The following is a 24,933-nucleotide window of genomic DNA, read 5'->3' on the forward strand; positions in this document are numbered from 1 at the left end:
GCATCAGTGCTTACTGTATGGTAAGAGGTGTAGTGGCAGGCATGCTCCGGAATCTTTGGCCCAGGAAGCGTTCCTTTGTTTTTGGCACTCACACTGGGCTTGGCTGCACTCTGCCTGTGGGAGTATTACCATGTGTTGCATCACTAGATTTTTAAGCTTAATTTTGCTGCTTAGTTTTCCTCCAGAAATCTTCAGAGGTCTTTATTTTTCCTGTCTCCCTGATGGAAAGGAGATAGGAAGTGACAGTTCCACTCAGGTTACGATGAGCAAGTTCAGCAATGGGGATGTGCTCAGGGGGCCAGGGAAGGCTGGGAAGCTTTTCCTGGTTCATGAGAGCTGCTGGCAGCACCTGATGTACCACTGCCCTAGCCCAGCTTTTGCAGCCACTGTCGCAGAAAACTAAGTAAATGAATTATGGGTTTGGGTTTTTTAAACTACCTTTTTGGGTGACATTAAGTACAGAGGTTAGTGGTGGGTGTTAAACTACTCTCCTGGCTCTGGAGCTTTTTCACAGGGGCTCAGATAAGGTGGGGGAGTTTCTTGTGTTCGGTGCCGATTGGTGAATAAACGCAAGTATACTATGTGGCTTAACCACAGGGACCTGTTTTCTTTCTCTGCCGGAAACACCTGCCAAAAAGGCTGAGTTCACTTGGGCTGTATACAGAAAAGCCCCAAATGAAACTTCCAGCCATATAGCAACAGGTCATACCAGGTGAGGTGATACTCAGTACACTTGTTTAAGTTCAAAGCTGTGCCAATGGCATGTGAAAAAGTTGTGGCTCCTATTTAAAACAAAATATCAACATACAGGAACTGATTATGCTTTGCCTTGCATAATTACCAAAGAAATACCTTTTACTCTTACTGAATTGGCTAAATTACAAAGAAGAATATGGTTGCAGTTGGAAAGAGTCTGAAACAAAATATGTGTGGAGTGCCTCCCTTACATGGGGAGAGTGATTTATGCTAACAGAAGGAGAAGCTGAGGGCAACTGAGGATCTGGAGTTTTCTTAACCACAGGAAGTAAGAGCTCCCTGGTCCCTCACCCAAAGAGCCATCTATTGGGCTGTGGGGTTGAGTTCCCCTGAGACAGGTGATCCAATTGTCATAGTAACTTCTGTGGATCAATTGACTGAAAGTGTCCAAAAGGCTGCCGGTCCCCAAGTAACGCATCAACGCATACTGGAACCTGACCGAGGCTCCCTGATTACTGTGCTAGTGGATCCAGATTCGCATTCATGAATAGGAAGATGACTGGGACTCGGCATCAGCATCACAGCATGCTAATTCTGCAACAGCTTGTAGTAAAGCTGTAGAAAGGGAGCTACCAAATGTATGCCAGGGAATTAACAGATTGTTGTCTACTATCACAGCTGTTTCTGCAGTGAGTTTCCTCTAACGAAAGATCCTCTTGGAAACTAGCTGGAGGACTGAGGAGTGCAGTATGATGCTGGCTGTCTTCTGAATGCCTACTTGTCACTTTGTTCAGTTGTGTCCTGAGCACACTGATGCAAAGCACTGCACAGCATGCCATTTCTTCAAACATCCTAATATATGAAAGGTGACACTCAACCTTGTTATGATCATGCTTCTCAGACACTAGTCATTTAATCTGTTAAAAGTCTAACAAGTGCAGCAATTTGAGTGTTATTTATGGTAGCCATCTCTTTATGTTCTCTGCCACTTTTGAACTGAGCAGGGCTAACTTTGATGTGTTCAGGCTTCAATTAAAGGCTACTTTTGATCAGTATCCAGGTTTGATACACCCTTTCCAGAAGGATCAGGGAAGGATACTAAGAATTGTAAAGGGAAGGCTTCTGAAGTAAGGAGACTGAGACTGCAACAGGTGAGGTTGGATGCAGCTGTGATGGAACTGCAATTTGGACAAAACAGTAACTTCACTGCCGGTGACACATTATCACCGGCTGTCAGTCAGCTTTACCTCTCATCACGCTAGACACTAAAAAAAAAATGCAGGCTTGTATCAAGTTACAGTGCCACCACTGCACCAGGGTGTAAAAAAAAAAACCAACCAACGTAGAGAAGCTCTTGAAAGAAAGCACCATTTAATGTAAGATTACACAAAGTCAAAATGCAATCAGAACAAACGTGCTGAACACCAAGTGCACTGCCCCATAAGTCCCAGTTTTAAAACCATGACAATTAATTCTCAAAACCACCACAGGTGTGAAGTCACCTACTTGTCCGTCCCCTTCTCTAACTTTACAGAATACTGAAAAATTAGTCTGTATAAAGTATAAAACTTGTGCATTGCAGAAGACACCCTCTACTATACAAGTGCAACAGATAGACAGAAGTATGTCTTTTTCAGAATCTTCACCACCACCCTCCCATTCTATTAATCACTTTGTGGAAATACCCCTGAGATATTCCTGTTAGGGTTCCCCAGCCAGAAGGAATGCACCCCATACCGGTTTGCAGGAAGTCCAGCAAACCTAAGACCATAGCAGAAAACAGTGCAGAAGTCACTCTTTGTCACAGCCATACTGTTTGAGTGCACAAAGAGAGGGCCCTCTCTTCGTGGCCGTGCTGCCACATAGGTACGGAGAGCTTCAACAGGACACACCCAGAGCTCTTCACATAATCTCAGCTGGATCAAACGCCTCTGTTGGCCCATATGAGATGTATGCAGAAAAAGGATTGCACTTCCTTCTGTCAGCTGGAGGTCACTCAAGTGCAGGAGGTCTGGCTGAGCTCTATTTTGGCGATTTGCCACCATCTCTTCTATATGGAGCACACCAAAAAAAGCTACAGTAAAAATGGCACGGAACAAGATACACTCATAAGGAGAGCTACACACAGACTCCAGAGTTCCCAGGAGAGATCTTAACACTTCAATTGTTACAGGAGAGTTTTCATTTGAACGGCGAGTCCTGCTTTTCAGCCTTGACATCATGAAACAGATAAGAGGATCTGGAAGAGGATCAGGATGATCTACCATTCTGGAGATGAAGGACAGCCCTTCCAAATACATTATTATTTTTGTGGGAGGCAGATCCTGGGACTCCATGGCGACCATAAAGTCTCTAATTTGTTCAGTTGGAATTGGCCAGACTGTAGACAGAGCCATGTCTTCTCTAAAGGAAAGAAAGTTTTTCAGGCCTTCATGGTAGACTTGCCATAAGTGGCTCTCTCTTGAGTCCTCCAGTAACAGCAGAGCCTTCAGGGGCCAAGGGCCCAAGGAATGCTTCCCAGGAACCTGGCTGAGCTTACCTGTTGAAAGAAACCCATGTTAGTAATGGCAAGCAAAAGCAGATAGAAGTTCCCTCCCTTCCAACACGCTTTAGCCTTTACTTGAACTTTTCTGAAAAAAAAAAAAAAAAAAAAAAAAAAAAGCCTTTCCTATGCATTCTTATAACTCTCTTTTGCAGAGTTTCCAACAGCCAGAACACAGGGGAAGAACTACATTCTCAAAACCCATAACTTCCCACCTAATTGTCTCTTTAAAGCAAAATCTCAAGCCTGGTGGCAGATCTGCCACGCTGTTGCAAGGTTTCTGTTACCATAGACTTCCATTAGTAGGCACGAGTGTCTGGAAGTGACAAAGGCACCACAAAGTAACAATATATTCAGGAGTGCAGAGAGGTCTCAGAAAACTTCCAACAGAGTGGTCAGACCACATGGCAGGCTGCTACCTACCTCCCCCACCACTCAGCCGCCCCCCGCCCCTCCCTGCCCCCCCAGGGGCACACTCACCAGCTCCTTCTCCATTGCCATCCTCCAGCCCACAGGTACCACATGATCCGGTGCAGCCACCAGGACCACACGGCAGCCACCCCATGCCGGGCTCCAGCCGCAGCAGTGCCACCAGCGCCCAAAAGGGTGAAGGGGCAGCAGGCAGCTCAGCCCTTCTCTGCAACACCGACGGAACAGCAGCCATGGAGGGAGAAGCACGAACAACCACCGCCTCGACTGTGCCACCGTGCTGCCCTTTTATACCCCGGCCATCCTATCCAAATTGGAACGCCTCCTTCTGCGACCCTATCCGAGCCTGTGCCTGAGGGTCCATGCGGGAGTCCGCCCACCCTGCCTCCTCTGCTCTCTGCCCACGGGTCTGCGGCGGAGTTCCCTGAAAGGTGAGACTTCCAAGTACCTGGAAACTGCCCAAGCATCCCGTTATCGCCTCCATTGTGCTGCAGCTGAGGGCTGAGGAAGGAGCAGAGTGTGTGTCCGGGGGTGACTTAAACTGTTTGTCCCTGGCCCTTTTCTCCTCCCCTGCTACAAACCTGTGCCGTTTTGTTTGTTACTAGGAGAGAGGCGGTAGCAGGGCAGAGGTACAAACGCGGTACAGGTCTCTGTGACGGCCAGGGGTAATAGTCAAGTCTTGAGGGAGCGGAAACTCCCGGGGAAGGATGCGGCCGGGGTCCCTGCACAGCTTTCTTCAAAGGGAGACCAAAAGCTCAAATTGTGGGCTGAGGAGCTTTGCTTTTTCTTAGGATTTTTGCTGGGATAGCTACTGTGGAAAGGCAGCTGTCTCGTTAAACTGTGCAAAAGCATCTCTGTACTTTGCCTGTATTTAACAGCGAAGGAGGGCTGATGAGTAACTCAGAACGGAGCTCGCCGCTCTGAGCTATTCTCTACCAAACCTGGAAACCACGTCTTGCAGAGCCCAGGAGAATAACTGGGAGATAACACAAGTACTTTTCTCTCCTTTTTAACCTTATCACAAAAACCGGTCACATTCCAGGCTCTGGCAGAAGATGTTTAACACCTTCCAGTTCTCAGGCCGCGCCCAGCTTCCCATCCTCCTCCCGCATCGCCCAGCACAGCTCTCCTGACCACTGGGGCTGTTCGGGGAAGGGCGCTGCGGGTGGCCCCCCGGGATAAAAGGATCCCCCAGGGCTCAGCTCCGGGAGTCTCCGTTCGGCGCGGCCGCTGCTCGTCCTCCTGCCATGGCCTGCGCTGCCAGGGCTCCGGCCGCGCCTGGTGCCACGCTCTTCTGGGACATGCTGGCGCTGCTGGCCCGGGAGCCGGGGATGGAGTGGCTGGAGCTGAGCCTTGCCGAGCAGGCAGTCGCCTCCGTGCCCCGCAGCCGAGGGGCACCGCGGAGCGGTACGTGCGGGCCGGGGCCGGCCGCCGCCGTGAGGCACCGCTTCGCTGGCGGCCCTGCCTCCTGCCGGGCCGCTCCTTGGTTTTGCTCGGGTTCTGGTGTGAACCTGGAGGGTTTGGTGGGATGTGTAGAGAGAATTCTCCCTCCTGGACTGGGAGGGAGTTGCCTCTGTTACCTACTGGAGGGAGTGTGCTGTGTGATCTTTGTTATAACTTCTGTAAGCCGTCCCTTGGTTTAAAAACTGCTTTATATTTGTCTTCTCCGTTACCTTTCTCCGCAACCTTGTAAATTCAGGGAGCACTACCACATCCAGTGCCTGAAATGGGCCTGATACGTTGCTTATTTCTCATTTGAAAAATATCTCTGGTGCAGCTGTGTGTGAGTTGTCTGTCAGATAAATTCACAGCATTATCTGAAGGTGTAATGCACTCAGGAGTACTGTCTTTATTGCCGCTGAAGTAGTGTGCTTATGCCTCTTGTGACCATGTGCTAATGTGGATCTTCTCTTGCAGGAAGCGAGATCAGTTATCATCAAAAGCATTCCTTGGGACCTCGACCTCTGAAGACTTTGTCGTTGCTGGAGCGCTCAGGGGATAATAAGCTTTGGCAAGCCTACCTCGAAGGACTGAAGAAGTTCCTTGTCTTCAGAGAAGGCATGGGAATGCCTGCAGCCTGGCCAATTCCAGTGGAGCAGATTAGAGGGTTTTTGGCTGTGGAATCTAATTATTCCCCCTGGAAGACACTCAAATACATGGCAGCACTTTCTTACTTATCAAAATTGACTGGTAACTCTGATCCTCTGGAAGATCCTATAACCTGTTGCATGGTCACAGGGTTGAAACGTCGAGCCGGTATCCTGAGGGATAAATACTTGCCTGTAACAATTGAGATGTTGCGATCTCTCTTAGGAGTTCTGGAGTCTGTGTGCAGAACTCATTATGAATGCTTATTGTTTCGTGCAGTATTTACTGTAGCGTTTTTTGGGGCACTTCGAATAGGAGAGCTGGTGGCAAAGCACCGTAATGTACTACAGCCTGAACTGCTGCACCTGAGTGATCTCCAGCTGATGGAGAGGAAAGTGCTGCTTTTCCTGCCTTATTCTCCTGTGGATCTGGAGAGACACGTCATCAGCCTAGCGCTGTCTGGAGAGCCATGGGTGTGCCCTGTTCTGGCCCTCCGGAGCTATTTGACTGCGCGTTCGCAGCTGGAAGGACCACTCTTCGTGCACTCGAACTCGACGTCTGTAACGAAGAGGGAGTTCCTGGCCGTTCTGCGGTGTGCCCTGCGCCGGCTGGGGCTGTGTCCGGAGCACTACGGCGCGCACTCCTTCTGGCTGGGGACTGCTGTCACTGCTGCGCGCTGCGGGTATCCTGAGGAAAAGGTCACTCGCCTGGCAAGATGGCCCTGTGGGATCGCAAGAAGATTCTAACCGTGGAGACCAACAGGAAAATAGAAGCTAACGGATCATCTTCTTTATGTAGAGTCAGCTTTAGCTGTAAATAGTTTAGAAGCTAACCAATCTTCTTTATGTAGAGTCAGCTTTAGCCTTTGACATGAATTTTGTATTTAACACCTGAAATGAATTTTCTACCTCACGGTGGGGTGATCCTAAGTTCATCTAGAGCTTGTTTGTTCTGTCTGTATTTGAAGTTAGGGGGATTGTCAAACCTTTGTGCATAGAAAGGTGCATTTTTATCTTGTATAATATCTTTATTATCTTGAGATAATAAATATTGCCTTTTAAAAAATAGTTTCTGCCTACTTGTACTATTCTTGCTCTTTACTCAGGAAACTTAATCTTGGCTTTTAGAGCAAAGAATGACAAACTGAGAAAAGCCAGTTTGTCATTCTTTGCTCTCAAAGAAAAACTGAGCTTTTAAGGTAATTGTTGTGAAGAGGAAGTAGTTAAATTGTATTATCTTTTGGCATAGCTGTACACGTTTTAACACTAACATTTCACTAAGGTCAAAAGGAAACTACAGGCTATATTATTAGCCAAATAACAGACACCAAAGGATGATCTTCTTAAAATGTTGATCATCATAAGATGTTCAAAATGACACCTTTTACTGTTTTAATGGATGATAGCAACTTTTCATCAAACTCTGCCTCTGCAAAGATTTCATTTAATCCTCTAGACTCAATTCCCTGTGAGCATAATTAGCTTAATCAGTATTTTAAATAACAAAAATAGCACATGGTTCACCTAACAGTTAATGATTTCCTTAGGATGTGATAGTGCTGGCCTTAATTTGACCTGCTTTTTCCTGAATTTTAAGTTACCTTTTAAAATTAAATTTTCAACCATAACCATAAAGTACAATGGCTTGAGTATTTCTAATTTTGATGTTAATAGCATTTGTAGAACTTTGATGGCCTCTGGTGGAAAATATTTTTCATCCTATGGCTGGACTGGGACAGGAGTTGGTGAGTCAGACAGTCCTCTGAGAACTGTGGTGAGCAAGCCATTTAGATCACCTTTATTACTATCACTGCTTCAATCCTGGACTATGATTATAGCTCAGCAGTCTGCACTATTCCCTTCTCTAACAAAATTATGGGGAACAGAAAGATGGTGGATAGCTGAAATTTAATGCTGGCTTGATCTCCATCTGCATAATCAGCTGAGATTTCTGAGACTTTTTGCTTTTAGTTCAGATAAACCCTGTCCATGCAGGGCAGCACTATCCACTACTCTCTACTGTGCATGATGTTGAGTTCACTGTGGGAGTTAACTACAGTGCAGCAGCACTTCTGTGGTTATGCTGGTATCAGAGATATCAGCTAAAAGCTCAGCTAAAAGCTGTCTTTTTCATTACTTTCCTTTGTTCACCTGAATTGCTTGTTTGCACAGTAATTTCTATTTCTGTGCACAAAATCTTACATGTAAATAGAGCTAATGTAATACAAATGGAGTATCTCTCCAGGAATTATTCTGAGGTGCCCCCCAGCTGCTGCTGCTTGTTAGGCCGAGCAGATGCTTAGAACATACTTGCATAAGGAAATGCTTTGTGCTCTGTGGAAGCTTTGGGTTTTTGCTGTCTCCTGTGCATGTGATGTGTCTGCTCACTGGCTTGTGCTGCATCTAGGCAGGCCGGTTTCTAGTACTGTCTGTTGCCCTGCTGTGAAAGGTCTGTGTATTGGCTGTATGTGGCATGGTTTTAGTAGTGGTGGGATTGCAGGGGTGGCCTCTGTAGAAAGAGGTGAAAGTGGCTGCCCGTTCATATTTTTGTTTCCCAGTACCCAAATATTTTAACTGTGAATGTGCCTGACCATTTGACTACCTACTGGGACTCTCCCATTTAATTGATTTCAGCAATAAATTGTGCTTTTCAAATGGAGATACAGGAATTTTTTTGCCAGTATTTTAGGAGAGTGAATAGTTGTCCTAGCAGACAGGAATCGTTGTATTAATGCTTGCACCATTAATATAGATGCTGTTTTGAAAGCTTTTAGGTAAGTCTGTTTTCTGGGGAACCTGGTATTTGGCAAACAAATGCCATGATGATTGCTCAGGAATACTGGGAAAATGGATGCCTGTCTTACCTGTAATTTCTATGTTTCTGATACATGAAGCAGAAAAGAATATTACTTTTGTTCTTATTTCTGCCTACATTCCATATTTATAGCCAGAGTTTTGATCTTGTTCCCCTCCTAAGTGGAAGTAAAACCTTAGAAGTAGCACCTCCTGCCCCTCCTTTTCCACTGACCTGGGTGTCTGCAGAGCTGTTTCTCTCACATGTTCTCACCCCACACTTCTCTGGCTGCGATTACATCTGCACAATAACTTTCTTCCTTCTTAGATATGTTATCACAGAGTCGTTACCACCATTTCTAATTGGCCCAGCCTTGGTCAGCAGCACAGCTGTCCTGGAGCCATTTGGCATTGGCTCTGCTGGACAGGGGGGAAGCTTCCGGCAGCTTCTCATAGAAGCCACTCCTTTAGCCTGCTACCAAAACCTGGCCATGCAAACCCAATACACTAGTTTTTTGGGTTTTTTTTTTTTTTTTTTTTTTTTTTTTTTTTTTTTTTTGTGTGTTTTTTTCTTGGTTTAGCTGTTTTAAAGAATAAAAAAGAATAGGTGATAAGAAGGGTATTTACTTCAAGGTGTAAAATGGGGTATTATTTCAACTCACTTTTTTTTCCTACCATATTATTGATTTCATGCATTTTTATCATGTTAAGGATGAAAGGCTAAGCATACTGACTCTAGAAAAAGCTGAAAAACTCTTGTGTTACTAATGGGTCTCTGCTGTGGGAATTCACTGTGTTATGTGCAGATACTGGTGAATCATTCATGTGGTAGCTCAGACTCTTTAAATTTCTAGAATTTATAATTGTTAATTTAAGCAGTTAGACTCTTCAAGAGTAAGGGGGAAGTAATAGAAGTAAGGGGGAAGAATAATAGAATCACAGAACAGTTTGTGTTGAGACCTTAAAGACCATCCAGTTCCAACCTCCCTGCCATGGGCAGGGACACCTTTAGTGCCTTGACCAGGTTATTCAGAGCTCCATCCAGCCTGGCCCTGAATACCTTCAGGAATGGGGCATTCACAGCTTCTCTGTGGAAACTCTGGAAGTACCTTACCACTCTCAAAGTAAATTTTTTTTTCCTAATATCTAATCTAAACCTACTGTCTTTTAGTGGATCCATTTTCCCTTGCCCTGCCACCACATGTTCCTGTAAAAAATGCCTCTCAATCTCTCTTTTAGGCTCCATCCAGGTATTGGAAGGACACAATTAGGTCACCCCTAAGCTTTTTCTTTCTAGGCTGAACAACCCAATTCTTTAGCCTTTCCTCATAGGAGAGGTGCTCCATCCCTCTAATCAACTTGGTGGCCTCCTTTAGACCAGTTCCAACAGGTCCATGTCCTTCCTGTGCTGGGAGCCCAGAGCTGGATGCAGCACTGCAGGTGGGGTCTCACCAGAGCAGAGCAGAGGGGCAGAATCCCCTCCCTGGCCCTGCTGCACTTGACTGCCATGACTTTTCAAATATCATAGAATGTGACTTAGCAATTCTATCAGCCAATTCTCTCAAGTCTCTGGAATGCATCTCATCAGGTCCCATAGACTTACGTGTGTTCAGGTTCTTCAGGTGGTCATAAACTTGACCTTCTCTTACAAGAACTCTGCTTCCCCAGACCCTGTCCTGCTGTCCACCTGCTCGAGAGGTGTGGGAAGAAAGGCTGACATTAGAGACTGAAGCAAAAAAAAAAATTGTTGAGTACCTGAGCCTTTTCCTCATCCATCATTATCAATTTTCTAACATTGTTTTTCAGGGAGGCTATACCTTCTTTGAGGTTTCTTTCCTGGTTTACATATTCATGCTTAGGGTTGGTTTTTTATTAAAAAAAGATTTAAAATTTTTCTTCTACACCTGGTTGCTATGCATTTGATTCCATTCTAATTGTGATGCTTTTATCAAATACATATTCCTTAGAAAGACAGAAGTAATGTCGCCTGCTCATTACTTCAGTACCAATCAAACAACTGTAAATCTTATGTCCTTACACAGCAAAAATTTTAATCTTTTAAATTGTATCTTAGAATTCATTATCCTGAAAGCGATGAAATTTGAAAGTATTTACTTGTTTTCATATCTACTGAAAATGAAGTAGATAAGAAAATCAGGTATCTGCCAAGTTTCACAGTAAGATCCATGAGTACTTCTTGCTTGCAGAATGAAAGCCTCCTCTGCTAGTCTGGCTAAGCAGCATTCTGTGTCTTTGGTAGCCAAGATACAAGTCCAGAAAATGGAGAATAAATAGCTAAATGCCTCTAAACCTCTTACAGCTTTCTTAACAGTGCTTATATGGAAAATTCTTTGTGCTATAAAAAGTGCTGAGAAGACTTTTTGAGACAAACTGCTAAGGCAAGCAATTGCATCTCCCATATTTGCTTCTTGTCTGCAACCAACACCTGGATGAAATGTAGCTAGGAAAAGAGAACCCTTGTAGACTGAGGGGTTGCATTGATTTACTACTTGAAACATCCCCAGAGTGACTTTTACATATCTACCTAGAAGTCTTTGTCACCTTGACTTCTTCCTTCTACTTGCTTTCATGTATGTGTATCCATCAGTTGTGATGTTACCTGTGCATTGAAGAGTCTTGATAATTCCTCCCCGTAGGAAGGAGGACACTGATACTCTGCAGTAGCTGTAGTAGCAGCATGCTGGGCACAACATACCAGCGCTCTGCTTACCCTGCTTATGCTTTCTGTTGAATATGTTTCATTTCATATTCTTAAGTCATTCCTCCTCAGGAGGTTTGTAATTACTAGTGTTGCAGACTTGGAAACTGGATAGATTTTGAAACTACATGTATTTTTAAAATATCTAAAGGAAAAGCAGTGTTCTTCAGTCAAGGCAGGTGAAAAAGGCTGTTTCACAGGTTGTGATGCAAGCTTGGCTAGGAGCATTAGCAAGTGCCAAGTGCACCAATTGCTCACTGAACCTGAATCTCTTCCAGTGAGATGTCATAATGTGTTGCTGTCTTGCTCTCTGAGGTTGGCAGTATATTCACTGCAGTGTACTGCTTAACCATACTAGCTACCTATGTTGCCTTAAAATACTGGCAGAAGAGAATGATAGAACAATGTGTACCACAAAAACCCCTCATGTATATTTCCCTACCAATAACAAATCAATTATCCATCAGAATCCAGTGTAGACTGTATCTCAGTCATTAAAATCATTGGATAAGAAGCAGCTGTCTCATATGGCTATGTAATATTGTTAGAGCCCAGGAGTAAAGCCAATATGGAATTTGTTGTTAAAATTGTTCCATGGTCTAGGAATGTTCTTATACTAACTCTTTGCCACTAATTTGAGGAACTGCTTCTTGTATTTTTATATCCATTTCCCAACAGCTACAATAACTGCAGGATGATTGTAGGATGGATAGTCTAATTTCTCATAGCTCTGTTATAGTTATAAACTGCACTAATCCCTGTTGCATTTTGTCCAGCATTTTGGTTTTGTTTCAGAATAAAATGCACTTCCTTAAGCTAAAGGCAGCTGAGCAATTGGCAAAGATACTTCACAGCCCCCTGCCAATTATTGGCAAGCAAGGAGCAAATGTTTTCCAAAGCACACAAACCAATCAGATATGTGGTTATAGTAGTAATTTAATGTTAAACCACTTTTTTTTCCCCCTTAACAGCTTTTATACCTCATATCACCTTCCACAGTACTTGAAAAATAGCAGCTGCTTAATCCTGTAAGATTCAGGTCAGTGTTGTAGGCTAACACTTTTAGATGGCAAATCCCATGTCTTTATTGGCAAAATAAGCTTTTTCAGCCCACTCAGCCAAAGAAAAGATGTTCCTTGGTTCTGACTCCCTGTATTAACACTTTAACTTTTTTTTTTTCCTTTGGAAGTACTTCATTTCAGTACATTTGTTATGGGTTGAAAAGAAGAAAACAATATCATGTCTTTGGACAATTGCTTGGAATTTTGCAGATGAAAACTGACAGTATGAATACAGCCTCTCTAAACTGAGCCACTGTGCTTACAGATACTTAAGGGATGCTGTCTTCAGCTGAAATGGTGGTGCTTTGTTCCCAGGATATAAAGGACTCTCTTGTGCCAGAATGAGTGTAGCTGCAGAGTTTGAATAAATCAGCAGATTTACTACAATGTTTTGCTCAAGAGGAAACATTTTTGCTTAAACTACAGCATTAGTGTGGGTGTGTTCATGCTAGGACATTTTAAAGAATGTCAGTACCCATGTACCTTAAGATGTTTCAGTAGCTAAACCCATGATTTATCAAAAGTTCTTTTCCCTCAGAGATGACTAGTTGCTGCTTGCTTTATTCGCACAGGGAGGTTTGTTTGGGCCTAAATGCCTTGTGGTAATTTAGAGTTATGTCCTCCTCCATGTAGTAGTGTATTTTGTGTTGCAAGATGGATGTGAGCTTACCAGGAAAGCATATGTTTTCAGGAAATGCTAAACCCTCTGTGCAGGTACTCCTGTGGTTGTGAGAAGTTTTGGTAATGCTTTTAAGGGATGTTCCTATCCACCTCTAAATTTTGGAGAGTGAAACTTTAGTTTTGAGTGAGTGTCTAAATTGTTGCCTTTCAGTCTCACCTCTTCAGACATTGGTTTAATGTCTGGGGGTGGGGTGGGGGGTGTTTGTTTGTTTTTGCTGGTGTGGGTTTTTTGGTGGGTTGGTTTTTTTTTTTTTTGGTGATATGCCTATGAGCTGGGGCACCTAGAGCTGTCTTCAGCCTGCAATCGTAGCTAGGAGACTTCCCTCTACTCCAAAAGTGGAGGTGGTGTGCTGCCTTCCATGGCTCAAGAGAGACCATCAAGATGAAGTTGTTTGAGTCTCTCAGCACACTTGTAACAGAGTAGGAATTTTTATCTAATTCAGCTTGGTTTGGAGCATCAGACTGCCTATCAGAGCAAACTTGTGATTTGTGTCTAGGCCCAGAGGTTGCCTTTGTGCAGAGCACAGATTCTGCAACTGGTCATTCAAAGGCATGTTACAATAACACCAATGAGAAAGAGCTGTGTATAAAATAGCTTTCTATATATATAATAGCTTTCTATATTATTCTAAAATTATTAACGGGCTTTGTCCTTAACCCTGCCAGATAAGCATTGTGGTGGAAAATGAAATAACCTGCTGCATATTAGCCCATATTAAGTAATTCCAGACTTCTAGGTTCAGAAAGTTTCTCTTCAGGGGCTGGGAGATGGCTGGTAGAGATGCCTCTGTAAGTGCACCCAAAGAATTTATATTCAAAAAACCCCACAGCTGTGACATGCAAATGAGGATTTCCCACCTCTGGAAAATGTGGCTAATATCCTATATTAGCTCATGACCTAGAATTGTGAATACTTCCTAAAGTATTTCCTATCTTCCATGTGTATGGCAGAGTGGAAGAAAATATGAATGAGTATGTTGGTTTCGGGCAGTAGGGGATTTTTACAGAGAAGGAAGGAGGAGGCAGTAGGTGGGTGAGAAAAAATGAGGTGGAGAGAAACATGTTGCATGTAAATGAAGTGCAGTGTTCTCTAGAGCAGGCTCAGTGAGGCTGTTCTGCTGGCAGCAAGAGCTGTTGTTACCCATGCTATTAAGACCAGTTAGTCCAAGAAGAGAAGTCCGACTCTGAACAGTTAGTGTGCTGCTTGACCCTATCACAAGATAATATTCAGTAGCAAATGCTGTGAAGAAAGTGCATACAACAGCTTCTGTGAGGAAAAATTGGCAGGAAGGCAAGTAGAAGCAGACTGTGAGACATTTCTCACAAACTGTGCTTAGAAACCAATCTGTTCTTTTTTGTTCTCTGATGAAGGGGTGGATTATAAATGGTACAGACGGCCTTGAGGCCTGTGATAGTACAGTATCTGCAGTTTTCCAGTTGAAAGCTTGAAAACTCTTAATGGTTTTTATGCAAAAAAGGGTAAGAATCCATTAAAAAAATCTGAAAATGTTCATGTAAAAACCTTAGGCTCAAGAGCAAATTTTTATTTCATGTAGGAGAAGAAGGATTGAAAGAACAAAATTCTAAATATGTTTTTACACTTCTTACCTACATTGCTTATAGTTTGGCTAAGATAAATATCTAACTTTGGAAGTTTTAATATGAAAGAGATCTCTCCTATGCCATCTCCACTCCAGTCTGTCCTTAGAGCACATGCAAAGTCAAACTTCCCTCACATGGCAGTACACCGAATTTAGATTTTTTTGATGATGTCTACATAAGAGTATATGTGTGTCTAGAAGCACAAAAAGCTACCTGTGTTATGTGAGTGGTGTACAAAGTCGGTGCACCAATGAATGGTCTGCTCCTGCCCCACTGAGTGTGTGCGTGAAAACAGTGCTCTGCTCTGTTAACAGCCCGTACTCATTCCCACAAAGTCAAACTTTTGAACAAAATAGGTGGGAGCAAGGTTGGGTATTGTGCCATGGGCCTTAGTCACTCTCCGCATCAGCAGAAGCAGCCTGTGCTCCTCCAGACGTGGTTTTGTGTGGACTCACAGCTGATGCCAATGGCTGGTGCTCGCTCCCTTGAAACCCTCCCGTGACCGGTCTCGGGTCCGCCAGATCCCGCCGAGAAGGGACTCCGGGAAGACCCCGGATCCAACCACGAAACGGTTTTGCTCCTCCTGCTTATCTTTCTCGTTAAAAGAACATCTTGTCTCACCGTGTCTTACATCAAATGTAAGGCAAACAATCTGTGAAACCGATGGAAGTAGACTACAATGGGATGTGATTTTTGCGATAAGCCGCCTCGTCTCGCCGGGTGGATCAGTAGGCTGGGTGACAGGGCCATCTGCTGGCAGAGGAACTCCTCCAGCATCCCTGTGAATTCTGCTGGGAACGACTCTCGTTCTGCGAGTGGTTAATGGCTTCATTCTAACTTCCAAGTTCTCGTGACTCTACTTAAATTGTCTTTGTAAGCGGCTTCGTATCTTATATTAATGTCTGACTTGGTAGCAGAACTTTTAACTGTAAAGAAAGATAACTCTTTAACTATAAATTTAAGCTCCGTTCAAAAGTCAAATGGGATGTTTTATCTAGGGCTAGTAATTGCCTTAGATTGTGTCAAACCTTAGAACTGTGTTCTGAGGAAATGTGGGTTTGTAGATGAAATTCTCAGATCGACGAGAAATTAATGCTCGGCATTCATACAAAATGAACACTTTAGGAATATTTTGATTAAAAAATACAAATCAGATATCTTGTGAACAAACATAAAGAAGCCAAATGGTCTGTCATTTCAACATTGTTGAAGTTCTTGTGTTTTCAATATTGAAAAGGCTTTTGGATGTATTTTAGTTTACTTTTGCAAGCACTGTGCAATCAACACAGCATCTCAAACATAACAAACATCTCTGATATATGTGTGCTCATATTTCCCTGTCTGCATGTCCAGTGTGGTGACTGAAAATACTATAGGTTATAAATCACACCTTATGGTCTACCTGTTTGCAAGTTTATAATTACTATTGAGGAATTGTATGAGAGTATCAGAATAAATTGGGTAAACATGTAACCATGCTTTATGACATTTTTGGGAACCTGCTGTTTCTCTTCAAGAAGACTTTGTTACAGTAAATGTACAGGGTTCTTTAATATACGTTATCTTAAGCAAATGAAAGTACATCAGTCCACACTGCTTGACATGTGTGTATTGCTGACGAAACAGGTCACACGGTTGTCTCAAGCCTGTGGCAGAGCAAGGCTACTCCAGGTTCCAGTGGTGTTTATGGCAACCCTCTTAAAGCAGTACTCCTGATCACTCCTGTGATTACAGTAAGAGATGCTATGCAGTAGCTCCTTGCTGACAGAATGGCAATTTATTGTAGACTAAAATTATTTCCTGAGAATGCACTTATCTGGCTGTATCCAAAAATCTATTGTCTTCTGTCCACAATTTTTGTTGTCTCTAGCATCAGACACCTTCATCCCACAGAGAATGCAGGTTATTACATACTGCCTAGGGGCTGTTCTGACCTTTTTGACTTCTAAACAGTTTTCCACTTTTTTACTCCTTTGACAATTCAGCAAATAAAATGATGGAGATGGACTTCTTCATTACAGGAGCTTTGACTGAAATTATTTATTGCTTACCTAGTAAACTTGGCCATAAATGCAAATTATTTAAAAATCCCACAAAGGCACAAACATTAGCCAGTGACTGCTTGTAGGGCTGGTGTATAGAAATTATGTGTATGGAGGGATAACTTTTCTTCTAGCCAAAAGACTACGCAAGAGTAAAGCAACAGTATTTTAAATTTTCTGTGGATCAGGATTATTCTGGACCAATTTTTTTTCTGTTAGCTCATACTATATTTTCACTTTCAGTTTTAGTGAATGTTATCTGTTATCTCTTCTAAAAGGATGGCAAAATGGACTGCAGTATATCAGGAAGGATGGATTGGACTGTGGAGAAGAAGTAATCTTCTCTTGTCTGAGAATCTTGAAAGAAAATGTCTGTTGTACTAGGAAGCCAACTTGACAGCATGAGTGATATAGACAGAGCTGTTGATGTTCTTACCATCAGGGTGAGATGGAAGGCCAGGTGAGGTATTGTTTCATGTTCCCATTTTTCTCCTGAAACTCTTTTGGCTAAATTTAAATGTTGTCCAGTGACTATAATTTTTTTGGTCAAGTTCACCTGTGAAAAATTGTACTGTATAAGGGAAATGGCATTTTGCCTGCAAAGTCAGGTTTTGCTCCAGATTTACTGTGCTGGGTACTGGTCTCCAAGTTGTCTGAGTACTGGTCTCCAAGTTGTCTACACCTTCTGAAGTTCTTCTTTGCACAGTGATATTGGACTACTGCAAATATTAGGTGTGTTTTCTGACTTGGGTGCAACGGCACCTCTTCCATGCGGCAATGCTTTGGTAATTAAAGCCTTGTTTTATCTGCACGGAAGTAAGTAGGCTGTGGCCATGAATATTGTTGTTGTTGTTGTTGTTGTTGTTGTTTTAGGTTGTTTTTTTCCCCCCTGTGTGATAATGGATGTGTGATCTACAGGATTACTGCTCCTATTAAAGTACTGAGTCAGATCACTTTTTTGTGAAGGTCCACAAGTTCCACAGAACTGGTTCTGAGCAGGCTATTGCAGAATATAAGCACTGTGAAACAAAACCCTCCAAAGAACTGTAAAAGGATTTATCATAAATTAGACGAAATCTTACATTTGTAGTTAAAATGCAATGGAATACAATTTTGGCACTGATACCCAGTCTGTTGGTTTTCTGTCTCAGCATTAGCTTGAGAGCAGGCAGCGCTCATGTTTCCAAGAGAGGGAGGGTTCGGCAGAGCCCCAGGCGGTGGCAGGGACAAAGCCCATGATCACTGCAGGACTCTGACAGCTGCTGAGAGGGGACCGAATTGCTTCTAGAAGCGCACTGGTGTGTCAGCACCTTGTTTTACTTTTTTGGATAGTTTTGGATGGTGGTAAACACTTTTGTACCCTTGGGTGAACAGTTTTATTTAAGGTCCAGAAATGAAGATAAGGAGCCTCTCCTTTTACGTCTCTCTGTGGTTCCTGTTTACAGCAGTGATACTCAAAGGTGAGAATACTGCTTGCTAGCTAAGTGTTGCACTGAGGTTTATTTTATTCGGACAGGATCTTGCGACCTGAGGTGCCCTATATGGCTGAGTCCCAGAAGTGTTTAATTGGTTTAGTTTTACTTTGTCTCACTGATGCATAGACAAAATGATCATGAATTGCAGTGCTCTTCAGGAAGCTTTGGTTTGTTGGGATACCTTTTTAGTCAGGAAGATTTGCTTTGAACTGTTAATTAGTCCAGAAGCCGGTGTGAATCACCAGAGAGAAATGTACTCCAAAGCACTTGTTCCCTACATATTGCCACCTGGCATTTGCGCCAAGTCTTGCGAGTGTGTGAGAGACTGAAATGCTGTAGTGATAACGACTCACAAATCGGCCATTTGCAAAAGCAGCGGGTGAGATCATGATGATCATGATGTTGTTAAGGCTGGATTTGCACCCCAAAACCGAAGGTGGGGAGGATAGGTTTTGAACGTGTATAAGAACACGCCAGGTGCAAAGGGGGTGAGCACTCATCACCAGAGATCACCACGACAAATTAACCTTTGTTTAGCAACAAGCTGGGTTGTTTTGAACCAGATAAGGGAGAAGACAGATAAGCAGATCCTGTGAGATGGGATAATACTTTTTATCATAGTATGGTGATATCGGTCCTCTCCTTTAACTACTCTTATCTTCTCTTTCTTTTTCTTTCTTTTCCGTCTGTATTTTCTGAAGTGTAATCTTATGCTTTTATATTGTTTCGTTTCTAGAGAGAATAACCGATACCACTAAGTACCTCTTTCCCATTGTTGGCATTGATGCAACTTTTAAAATATTTTTTGTAACTTTAGTCAGAGGTTTGTTCGCCTTTGCCCAGGGAGAGGGGAATTAAAGTTTCTCTTCAAAAGACTGTTCACCGGGTGAGATCTGATGAGTTTAACATCTCCAGATGGGGAGTAACCAGAAGGTACACAGGAAATAAACGAACATTTACGGGCATTACTCCCACGGAGACACCTGGTCTGGGAAAAGATTGATAAGAGGATCAAGTGAGGTTCTCTTGGTTCAAGGAGTGTGGGAGTGAGGAGTGAGGGCCGAATTAGTATCGAAGGGGAAGGGATCAATAATTAATAGAAGACTGAACAGTAAGAATTGTGTAATTTAAGAGGAGTGAATGTGAATTTCTTCGGGGGTTTTATGTATAAATAGAAGAAGAGTCTGGTAAAGGACCGTGTATGATGGAATGATTTTCACTGCACAACCCGGGCATGTGTGGATGAAAGAAATTTTTATTGCACGTCCTGCTCAGGATAACATCCTACCCAGAATAAAGTAATGCCTAATTCTCTAACACTGAGAAACTGTTGGAGAGTTTCTGTTTTTCCTGTAGTTTCAGTGACACCTGTGCAACCAAATCGCTCTAAAATAATCTTGCCATACATTAATATATGTATTTATACATAACCAGTCATTCAGTGTTGTTTCACTCTTATCCATCCCAAGGGATCCATTAAGAAGGACCTCAGTTACCCCACCTTCAAGGGTGGGTTGTAACAGAATGGTTCTGTTGTCTTCGACCTTTACTTGCAGAAATTTGTGAATCTATGTAAAGATGATGCAGAGGCTGCCTAGAGAAACTGTGATGTACAAAACAGTATGAAACAGCAAAAGTGTCATTTAAAACCTCAAGTTTCAGTCATTTATCATTAGTATCTCAGTCTGAATAGCAAGAAGCATCTCCAAATACATCGTTTGGAAAAGATGTTGGTGCACAGATGTATTCACACATTATGCAATTGCCATCTTTTGAAGAAAAACAGCTCAGACATTTTACAGGTGGTAGTTTAAAAAGAAAAAGACTAAATTCTGGAAGTAGCAAGAATCTTACCAGTGCTGCATTTGGGGACATACCAAAAACCCTTAGCCTGTGAGTAAGTGTGATTTCACACCTCGCTGACTGGAAGTCACTAATATCTGCCTGTGAAAGACACTGGTAAAATGAAAGTAATTACATTTACTTTCAAAAGATATAGGAATTGCTGTATATAAAGTGCTTTTCAGTGTGAAAAGCTTAAGTCAGCTATTCATTTGCTTCAGGTGAACTGCCTTTAGTTGAATAACTTCATCAGGTACACTTCTGTATCTGAACTGATATTCTGCCATATATGAATGATAAATATGGTTATAGCAAGTACTGTTTGAAGCAGTTGAAAGAGGGTGTTTTCTGATGCTGCTCATTGCTTAATCTAATGTACTGAACAAGTCCATGTTATCTAGCTGTAGAATCAGCCAAAGGAAAATATGCTCACATGCTGTTTAATGAACTGTTTGAAGACTACTCCAACGCTCTAAGACCAGTGGAAGACACAGATAAAGTACTGAATGTCACCCTTCAGATCACATTGTCCCAAATTAAAGACATGGTGAGTAAAAATATAGTTCTGTTTTTCTAAAAATATGCAGGACTATATTAGACGTAAGCATTTTGTTTGGATGTAAGCCTTTTGTTTGGAGTAGGAAAGGCAGCCTTCATTTTGTTGTGACAGCTTCAGAAATGCTTCCTCATGGGCTGGGGAGAGGGGGTGGCCTGAGGCGGTGGGGGTGTGTCCTGCTCTCCAGGTTTTTGCACATTCTTCCCTGGTAGCAACATTTAAGGCTTCCATTATAAGTCTTGAAACAGAGCTGCTGAATTTTTAAGACTTCTTTTGTAGTTAGGTGTTGGTATCACACCCTCCAGGCAATTTCTGCAAATGCTTTTTCTAAGATGCAATTAATTTCTACATAAAATCCCTAAAATTAGCCTTCAGTAATTTTTATAAATATGTTTTTTTATATACACTTTTAAGGCAAAAGAAAATGTTTCTGGAAGGAGAAGGGAAGATTATCTTTGTGTCTTCTGAATTATAATTTCAAAGCCTCTCCAAGCTCTCAAAGAATTTCTTAGCCTGAATCTGTGAGCTATTTGCTATTCTGAAGCTTGTGAAAGGAAATTAGGAAGAACTGGGAGCATTGGACACTGTGATTAAAACTAGGGAGGGTGCTGAGAGAAGAAGGTTTGCACAAGTAAAAGTCCAAACCAATGATTTCCCTGTACAGTGTATGGGGCTAGATGCCTGTCTGAGAATTATTTTGTGGCCTGGTAATATTCTGGCCTGTTTTGAGCACTACATCAAAGCCATTTCACAAACTCTGTCTCCATCTAGGATGTGATTTTGTCACCTTCAGCTAGAAATATTTCTACATTTTTATGCAGGATGAAAGGAACCAAATTTTGTCAGCTTACTTATGGATTCGACAAAGCTGGTATGATGCATACCTCAGATGGGACAAAGATAAATATGATGGGTTGGATTCTATCAGGATTCCAAGCAATTTGGTTTGGAGACCAGATATTGTCCTATATAACAAGTGAGTGTGGCTGGAGAAAATCAGCTTGCATATTTGAGGGAGGGAGGGGGTTAAAGGAGTAACTGGCCTACAGAATCTGTACTTTCATCTCTACCTCACCTTAGCAAGGGATATGTTTGTTGTCTTAACATTTGTTATTGATAATCTAAATATTTGACAATAAAGCTACAGACAAGACCTGAAAATTAAGCTAGACTAGAAAGCTTTTCTGAATTCTTCTGCACTGGGAATTGAATACCCTGGCTGCCTGAAGAGCTTTCTGCTGACACTCCTAGAGAACTCTGGAAGATCGTCTACCAAAAGATGATACATAAAGGCTGCACTCCTTGTCTGGTCTCCCAGGCCAGTAATGACCTGCAGATTGTTTTCATCTTTTAATAGACTCTTATCCTACTGTGTCCTGTTTGAGGCCAAATTTGAAGAAACCATGGCCAACAAATACAACGTAATTTTGCAGCACTGACGTTTGGCATTCATGGGCACTCACACCTGTAAATAATGGTTAATAGTAAGTTCCTACTAAAATTCAGTGTAAATATGATTTCAGAAGCATGTTTTTAATGGTGTGAAAGGAGGCTCTTCCCCATCGCCCACCTTCTCTGGCCCACACCCTTAGGTTTTTGTTTGTCAATTCTGATTGCCATTTTTCTGTCTTTTAGGGCTGATGATGACTTTTCAGAACCAGTAAATACTAATGTCGTGCTGAGATATGATGGAAAAATCACTTGGGATGCACCTGCTATCACAAAGAGCTCTTGTGTAGTGGATGTGTCTTATTTTCCTTTTGACAGCCAGCAGTGCAACCTTACCTTTGGGTCCTGGACCTATAATGGTAATCAGGTAGACATCATCAATTCTCTTGATAGTGGTGACCTCTCTGACTTCATAGAAGATGTGGAATGGGAGATTCATGGTATGCCAGCAGTTAAGAATGTTATCACTTATGGCTGCTGCTCTGAGCCTTATCCAGATGTGACCTTCACGCTGATTTTGAAAAGGAAGTCCTCTTTCTACATATTTAATCTGTTGCTTCCTTGCATTTTGATCTCTTTTCTGGCCCCACTGGGATTCTATCTCCCTGCAGACTCTGGTGAGAAAGTGTCTCTGGGTGTTACAGTTCTTCTTGCTCTGACTGTGTTCCAGCTGATGGTTGCAGAGATCATGCCCCCATCTGAAAATGTACCTTTGATAGGTGAGCTTTACACACTTTGTCTTTAAGCTTAACTTATTAACAGCAGGGCTGTGTGTCAGGAAATCTTTATGTAATTTGTGATTTCTGGGAAGAGAAATTAGCTACATTTTTGAAACATAGTGAAATATTTGAAGTACGTGTGGAATTGGTGTATGTATGCTGCAGTTTTTAGAAGTTATTTTGTGTTTATTTTAATTTTTACATTATCTAGCTATTTTATGTTTATTAAATATAGTTAGATATTTAGAATTATGGTATCACATCTTGAAATAAAGCTAGTAATGGAAAGCAATTTTAGAACTAACACATGAAGTATAATCAAGAGCTATAAGTACAAGGTCAGATGGTTTCAAGATACGTTTCTGTCAGATCCAGATGCTTGTATGGCTTGGCTGGCATACTCAGACTTGACTTAATTTCTGACAATTGCTACGCTGGATTATGGTTCCTGGGAATCCATTATCCTGAAATTTAATTGATGTCTGGGAGTTCAGAAAAGTTCACGTGCAATGAAAGGAACCTAGCTTAGTCTGTTTTCTCTGTTCCCACACTTTCCCTTGTCATCCTTTCCAGTCCCTTTGAAACTGGGCTCATGTCGCACTTGTCTGCGGCACGTCCTGTGTCATTGCTGTCAGCCCTTGCTTTTCCTGCAGTGGCTGAAGAGCAGGGCTGGGAGCTGCCTTCTGCACAGGTTGGTTGGGTGGTCAGCTGTTTACTTCAGTTGCCAAAAGCAAGGGCAGAGGAGCACAGCTTGTGTTCTCTTCAGCTCTGTGCTCTGACCTCTGAGCTGGCAGCACACTGGTTGTGGATACCAGCAAAGTCTGCATGTTCACTGACATGTTTGAGTGTGAAAGCGTGGATCTGCTGGTGTGGGGGGCACCAGTAGCTCAAACAAAGTGTTATCATCACTGTTGTTAATACGTGAGGAAGTGGGATTTCCAAGGTGCCATTGGCATGGGGATTTTGCAGACACTACAAAAAGAGCAAGGCTCTTGAGAAACATTCTTGAGCTGCTTTCTGAATGGATGTGTTTCAAGTAATCAGAGGTTTTAGCTTTCAAATATTTACCAGACTAATACAGTAGTCATGCACTCATCTGATTAAGACATTCCAGTAATGAGTATGTTATTTTCTTTTAATGGTTTGTATCTTTGTTTTTAAATGGTGAATCATGATCTAAGAGAATTACGGTGATTAAAACTTTGTTTCACTTGCGTTTATGCTCAACACTATGTTGTCATACAGTTACTTCTCATTGCATTTTTTTATTAGAGTCACATCTTTAATATGATTTTATTTTGTGTTCTAGGAAAGTACTACATAGCAACTATGACCATGATCACAGCTTCCACTGCATTGACAATCATTATCATGAATCTCCATCATTGTGGCTCAGAAGCAAAGCCTGTTCCACAGTGGGCCAAGGTGGTTATTTTGGACTATATGTCAAAAATCTTTTTTGTTTATGATGTGGGTGAAAATTGCACAAGTCCAAAAAGAGAGAAGGAAGAAGAACGTAGGTTAGAGGGGGATGATGGGTGTCAGAGGAGGCACAAAGAGGTAAGGAGTCCTCTTTCCACTAGGAATGATGACTGCAATCTCAAGGAGAATCTCAACGGAAAGTGGAATAAAAGCTATGGAGTTCATGGTGAAAATGTTAGGGAGACTGTTAATTGCTGTTCTTGTTACAAAATGCTGATTAAAAATATTGAGTATATTGCTAATTGTGTTAGAGACCATAAAGCAAACAGAGCAAAAGGAATTGAGTGGAAAAAAGTTGCAAAAGTGATGGATAGGTTTTTCATGTGGATTTTTTTTATCATGGTGTTTTTTATGAGTGTGCTGATCATTGGGAAAGCTGCTTAACTGAAAATGAATTATGTTCCTTTTGTAAATCTAAATATTCTATGTTAGTTTGTTTAGGAGTTCTGTGATAGGGGTACTTTTGAGACCTTTGTCCTGCATTCTGTAACAATAAACAAATTGATTCTGTAGGCTGTGACAGTGAGTTGAGACATTGCATAACTGAGGACTTTGCTGGTGACTGTCCTTGCCTTTTAGTATGGATGTGCTGATGAGGCTGCAGATGAGGATGAGCAGTCAGTGTTACACCGTGGTGAGTGCTGGCCATGAATTCAGGCTGTTTGGGCCAGAGCATTGCAGCAGTGGAGCAGACAGCCTAGCAGGGAATTGTGTATTCACAGGGCTGCATCTCTGCACCTTGTAATTTGATCAGCCCT

General features: G+C 42.3%; 2 protein-coding genes across 3 annotated transcripts; one reads left to right on the plus strand and one right to left on the minus strand.

The window, feature by feature from the left end:
• Positions 1 to 1,640: 1,640 nt before the first annotated feature.
• Positions 1,641 to 3,915, minus strand: LOC136290575 (uncharacterized). The gene is made up of 2 exons (XM_066184947.1): positions 3,719 to 3,915; positions 1,641 to 3,235 (listed from the first exon to the last, which is right to left on the minus strand). Exons 1-2 carry the CDS (start codon positions 3,900 to 3,902, stop codon positions 2,361 to 2,363), a joined length of 1,059 nt encoding a protein of 352 aa, XP_066041044.1. The 5' UTR covers positions 3,903 to 3,915; the 3' UTR covers positions 1,641 to 2,360.
• A 4,209-nt stretch (positions 3,916 to 8,124) lies between these two features.
• On the plus strand, positions 8,125 to 24,692 carry CHRNA9 (cholinergic receptor nicotinic alpha 9 subunit). Of its 2 annotated transcripts, none has more exons than XM_066184948.1 (5): positions 8,125 to 8,203; positions 20,371 to 20,516; positions 21,347 to 21,501; positions 22,161 to 22,693; positions 24,003 to 24,692. In XM_066184948.1, exons 2-5 carry the CDS (start codon positions 20,403 to 20,405, stop codon positions 24,557 to 24,559), a joined length of 1,359 nt encoding a protein of 452 aa, XP_066041045.1. In that variant the 5' UTR covers positions 8,125 to 8,203; positions 20,371 to 20,402; the 3' UTR covers positions 24,560 to 24,692. The 2 variants fall into 2 exon arrangements, with proteins under 2 accessions (XP_066041045.1, XP_066041047.1); XM_066184950.1 differs by lacking the exon at positions 8,125 to 8,203 and adding an exon at positions 17,035 to 17,112.
• Positions 24,693 to 24,933: the final 241 nt, after the last annotated feature.

Source organism: Chamaea fasciata, unplaced genomic scaffold (genome assembly GCF_029207755.1).
Source record: "Chamaea fasciata isolate MVZ Bird 193981 ecotype frontalis unplaced genomic scaffold, bChaFas1.0.hap1 SCAF_6, whole genome shotgun sequence".
Classification (NCBI taxonomy): Eukaryota; Metazoa; Chordata; class Aves; order Passeriformes; family Sylviidae; genus Chamaea; species Chamaea fasciata.

Coding starts and splice junctions, on each gene's coding strand:
- LOC136290575 (XM_066184947.1), bottom strand. CDS start 3,902: ATGGCTGCTGTTCCGTCGGTGTTGCAGAGAAGGGCTGAGCTGCCTGCT. Junction 3,236..3,718: donor TGGCAATGGAGAAGGAGCTG/GTGAGTGTGCCC, acceptor TTCTTTCAACAG/GTAAGCTCAGCCAGGTTCCT.
- CHRNA9 (XM_066184948.1), top strand. CDS start 20,403: ATGCTGTTTAATGAACTGTTTGAAGACTACTCCAACGCTCTAAGACCA. Junction 21,502..22,160: donor GATATTGTCCTATATAACAA/GTGAGTGTGGCT, acceptor TCTGTCTTTTAG/GGCTGATGATGACTTTTCAG. Junction 22,694..24,002: donor TGAAAATGTACCTTTGATAG/GTGAGCTTTACA, acceptor TTTGTGTTCTAG/GAAAGTACTACATAGCAACT.